This window comes from Diadema setosum, chromosome 8 (genome assembly GCF_964275005.1).
Source record: "Diadema setosum chromosome 8, eeDiaSeto1, whole genome shotgun sequence".
NCBI lineage: Eukaryota > Metazoa > Echinodermata > Echinoidea > Diadematoida > Diadematidae > Diadema > Diadema setosum.
The window spans coordinates 6,128,918-6,134,128 of record NC_092692.1 but is presented as its reverse complement, the minus strand read 5'-3'; the positions used below and the strand labels follow the sequence as shown (position 1 = coordinate 6,134,128).

Here is a 5,211-nt window from a genome sequence, read left to right as displayed (position 1 = left end):
TTAATTTTAAAAAAGTACATTAGTTGATTGAAATATTTTGATTGAAGGATGATAAACAAGTTATCTTGTGTTTGCTCAATTTACCGCATGTAGCTTTAAGTAGAAATATTCAAGATAACACTTTATTGAAAAGTGATAGGCAAAGATTTGCAACGTATTATGGTAAATTTAGTCAATATGTCTTTAATGTTGTAAAATTTTGCTGAAATCACAGGGACTGTCTCTGTCTGTCTCTCTTCTCTTAAAAATCCATTCAGTAAAACATGCCGAAGTTCAAGAATAAAAAGAAATCCAGAGACGATAGTTGGTCATTTTGGCGAAAGAGGGGTCCTAACCCAAGCCCTTCACAGAAATACTACGATGCACCCCAAACACCAAATTGCTCATCAAACAGTAACCACGAACGGTCAAGGAAAATCAGATGTGTTGACTCTCAGGAGGAACTTTACGATGCCGTGGAATCGTTTTCGAGTGGAAATGTGCTCACTACTAATAGTGATTGGGAAGGGACATGCTCAAATGCGGAACGACAGAGAGAGAACGAGAAAAATGAACACCGTGAAGAAGGAACAGGAGCTGCCACGAGTGGCGTCGATCAGGGAGCTTGGAATCTGTCACTACCAACAGCTTTAAGTGGCTGGTTGAGCTTCGTTATATCTAGGATCCGAAATCTGGTAAGCAGAGCAGTATGTGAAATCTTGCAAAATATAAAAACGTAAATTTATGAACGCTCGTGTATGACTATGGAATCGGGAGATGAGTCGAGCAGAAAGTAGAGTAATGCAATAATTGTGAATCTTCTCGTTTGGCTTGATACAGAAGTCCTCCGCGAATATATTTTTGTTCGAATTCATTCACTTCCGTTTCAATCCCCTCCTCCAACTATCAAATAAATTTCCACAGTGTATAAAATTTAATTGTGTGATTGTAACCCAGTACCCACCTTTGCATATTACACGGAAAAAATTTAAAAAAAAAATCTATAGAGTGAGGGTCATTCCTATTTTAATCTGATATTTCATTTTCCTGTTATAGGTGTAGATTTACGTACAGTGTACAATCTATTCATACAGATAATGGATATATACAATAATGGGCCTTACCGGTTGTAGCCCTATACTCTGGTAACGAGTCATCTCTGTGTTACAGAGGGGTGTGGATCGTTACTGCGTCATCTTAATTCATGGCAACACAACAAAGTAAAACTATTGCGAAGACTTGAAATAATGTGCATCAAAATGTATATTCCATATCTAAAACAACAATGACTTTACATGTGTAGTAAAGATGATGCATAACATTAATATACCACGAATAACAGACAGCAGAAAGTTGATAGATGGAGACTACTGTTTGTTAGTTTTTAGTCCGAATAATACTAATTCATATTACAAGTATTCGCATTTCACTGCAGTCCACAGCAGTTCTCGGCTTCTCTTACCGTCCAATCTCGGTTACTGTAATGACGCAATCCCATGAATCCTCCGTAGACGTCCTGATGAAGAGGTTGCGAGCTGCTCAAACCAAACAGTCACTCCCGTTAGGAGATGTCATGTTTCTACAGCTACCTGAAAACGGCCTGGACACACTCACTTTCCCCCCGCAGACAATCGACGTCATGATCCTCTGCTGTTCCATCAAATTCCGGTGGTTCTCCGTCACGGACGTGCCCGACGCTTTGTACGACGTTTTTCTGCCGAATGCCAAAAGGACTTGCGGTAAGCAGATTATAATATGCAGAAAGGTTTCACGCAGGGTTCAAGCCCTGTCACGGCACTCATTACGCTGTAGGGTTTAGATATTACCCACAATGCTCCACTCTACCCATAGGCCTACATTTAGAATGAGAACTCCCGCTCTGTGAATGTTATTGTAGTATGTTGACTTCAGTTTTACGAGCGTCATTCACCATTCACGAGGATGGAATGTCCCCGAGGAATCTCCAAATATACACTGTACAATGTAAGTTTGTCTGATAAGAAAGAGTATTACGATATAAAGATATTACGAGTTCAACGTTTCACTATCTTTTTAGGGGAACAGTTCTTGAACAGTCAATATGAGTATGAAAATGGCAAAGTGAGCATATCATTCCCTCACAACTTACCATATACTAGTAGTTTGTACGTAAAATTTTGAAATTTCCACTTTTTCATTCAAACGCAATTATGGCCATCTAACTGAACACTGTTCTGAAGTTATTCAACCAGGAATAACGTCATGTTTCAGACTTCAGTGACAGAAACAAATGTTCATCATATTTTATTTTTTTTTTGTACACGATCAATGGAAAATTGTGAGGGTATATATGGCATGGTTATTGAAATTTTTTGCAACTGGTTGACAAATTGCCCTACATCGACGGAAATAAGCACTGAATTGATATGTGTTTAAGTAGTAGCCATGATAAAAAACATGGGTGTACAATGTACGTACTCGAGCAAGATTCGAACCTACGACCTCCTGATCTCCGGACAGGTGTCATCTCCACTAGACCACCGAGCTTCCGCCCGGAACCAACACTTGCTGTCGGGCGGAAGCTCGGTGGTCTAGTGGAGATGACGCCTGTCCGGGGATCAGGAGGTCGTAGGTTCGAATCTTGCTCGAGTACGTACACCCAGGATTTTTTGTCATCGCTACTGGTAAAACGCTTATCATTTCAGTGCTTATTTCCGCAGATGATATGGTTAGCTCACTCATTTGCATAATTACACCCACTGTACAAGAACTGTTTTGGAGAAATTAACAAAGCTTCAAAATTTCGTAACTTCCTTATTTTTCGTCCGATTTCAGTCATTCTTTTTTACGTTGAACTCGTAGAATTTTACTCTTTTTATCACATCAACTTATTGGACTGGATTTCCTCTTCAAGTACTCGCAAGCTGTACAGACGGGTTTGCTCATAACGACGTGGGTACGCTCCTACAAGTTGTAGAGCGCTTTTGTATGACATAATTATAATAGTTATCATTTTGACGTGTATTAAGGAAACCATAAAATATTTTCTCAAACACAAAATAATGCAACTTCGGAATAGTTATTATAAGAAGATTCAGAAACATCTGGAAATGGTCACTGAACTCCGAGATTCATCTTCTTTCAAGAGAAAATGAGCAAACAGAGTTTGAGGCTATTTGTTTTTCACTAATGCGATGAATAATAGAGAAGGTCAAGTTTGGTAAATCCGATCTCAGATTTCCACATCTTTTAGTAGATATTTGTAGATATTCTATTAACTATGTGTGATAGTGACTGCAGAATTTCATATTCTATTCATTATATATCATAATTATTCAGCCGTAATTTGAGTTTTATAGATATTGGTATAAGTACAGTGCACATGGATTTTGTGAAAGCGAAATCGAGTGTCTTTTAATTTTCCAGTAATCCATCGCTTGCCTTTCGGTGAAGTATAGCATACGGTTTTAATAGTACGATAATTCTTTTTAAAGAGTAGAAAAAATAGGAGTAGAACTGCATGGAGGTTTGTAGATAACTGATGTAATTATATTCAAATTAGGAACCGCAACCTCTATACAAAGATATTGAATTCAAGGAAGATAATTAATCTGAATCAGTTCTATGATATCCCTGTGTCATGTTTCTGGCAGAATACATTTCAGACATTCCCATTTCCTCTGTTATGACCTCTACAATGCGTTACGAAGTCAAATCCAAGAAGAGAAGCCGGAGAAGCCCTAGAGGCAAAGCTAATTCTCTTACTGAAATTTGGGAGGGGGGGGGGAGATGACGCCCTGTGAAGGTTTAAGTTACACCTTCCGGAAGAATCATCTATACATGAGCGTTCATTTTGCCGTGGCGCTTGCCATCCGTAACAACAGCGAGTTTTCGCAAGCACGACCAGTAGTTGAGTGTGCCGTGTGCAAAATTTGCTTCTGCACATAATCAAATCCCAAGAAATGTCCCATCGTGGGGAAAACGAGTACGGTCGCCAAAATAGCGTTCGGTCCCGATGGTGGGCAGGAGGCGACGCGGGCAGGAGTGAGCCATCGAGCCATCCAGCCAATCAACGATCTTGTTCCCATTCCTCCTTCCTAAAGCCAGCCAATCAACGATCTTGTCCCCATGCCTCCGTCCTAGCCAATGAGTGCGGGGACTGTCACAGCTGATTGCTTCTGCGTACTTGCGGTCTTTTCATTGTCTAGCGAAAATTCAGGCAGCATGAATAAGTTATGCCATATATAAATATAAAAATATAGAAAGATTATTATGAGGCACGACTTCACCCCCATTGAAATTAGTTGGGTGTGTCCAACGAGATATTTTATCATTGTACAAATATGTGGCATAATGTTTATTTTGATGAAAGGGTAAAATACACATTGCAACATGTGCACGGAGTTATGGGTTAACTCTTACTGAAAGCAAGAGTTCTGTATCTCTTGTAATGAATGCGCGTGGGATGGGAGGGAGAGGGGGTAACTCGTAATGTTCGCTACATTTGAACATAATGCAGTGTATACATTCTTAATTTCTTCGTTTTCTTCCTCTTCTTCGATTTCTTATTCATCTCTGTCTGCTTTTCTTGTCATAGGTCGAGAGAAAATAGCTGTAATTGTTCACGACTTTCCTCCGGTGGCAGCAGAAGCGAAAAGACTCCGAATGGCTACCTTCAAGATTCAGCAGCCGAGTACGTTCGAGGCGGCCTCGCTGGTCATGATGTGCGGTAACCTAGGAACACAACTTGACATGGATGTTGCAGATTGGCTCCAACTCGAAGAGTTTATCATCAAAGCGTCTAAACTTCCGTTCCTCTGAGACGAGACGATGCCATGGGAACGTCATAACTTAATTATTATTCTTATGTACTCTCTCCTGGTACACGATTGCGACGGATCTACTCACCAATGGTGTCCAGTGAAGGGTATTCCTCTTTGCCAACTGCATTTACCAAAGATGGGCTGGTATGTTGTGAAAGCATAATACAATGAAAAGTTTCAATAGAAATGGACAATAGAGGTGTCGTGGCCGAGTTGATAAGAGTGGATTAGAGCGCACGTTTCTGAATCACATGAACGTGATTTAGATTCGTGGGTTCGAGCCCCATAAAGCCCGACACGTTTGCCCTTCAGCAATTATATAAGGCACTTTATCCATATTGCTGCTGTCCACCCAGGAATTAATAATTATGTGTACCTGGTAGGATGAGAATGTAAAGTTTATCAGCATGTGCGCGCCTGTAAAATGGCT

General features: G+C 40.2%; 1 protein-coding gene across 1 annotated transcript; it reads left to right on the top strand.

The window, feature by feature from the left end:
• Positions 1 to 263: 263 nt before the first annotated feature.
• LOC140231763 (uncharacterized) lies at positions 264 to 4,779 on the top strand. Its single transcript, XM_072311914.1, has 4 exons — positions 264 to 479; positions 534 to 690; positions 1,422 to 1,718; positions 4,556 to 4,779. Exons 1-4 carry the CDS (start codon positions 264 to 266, stop codon positions 4,777 to 4,779), a joined length of 894 nt encoding a protein of 297 aa, XP_072168015.1.
• Positions 4,780 to 5,211: the final 432 nt, after the last annotated feature.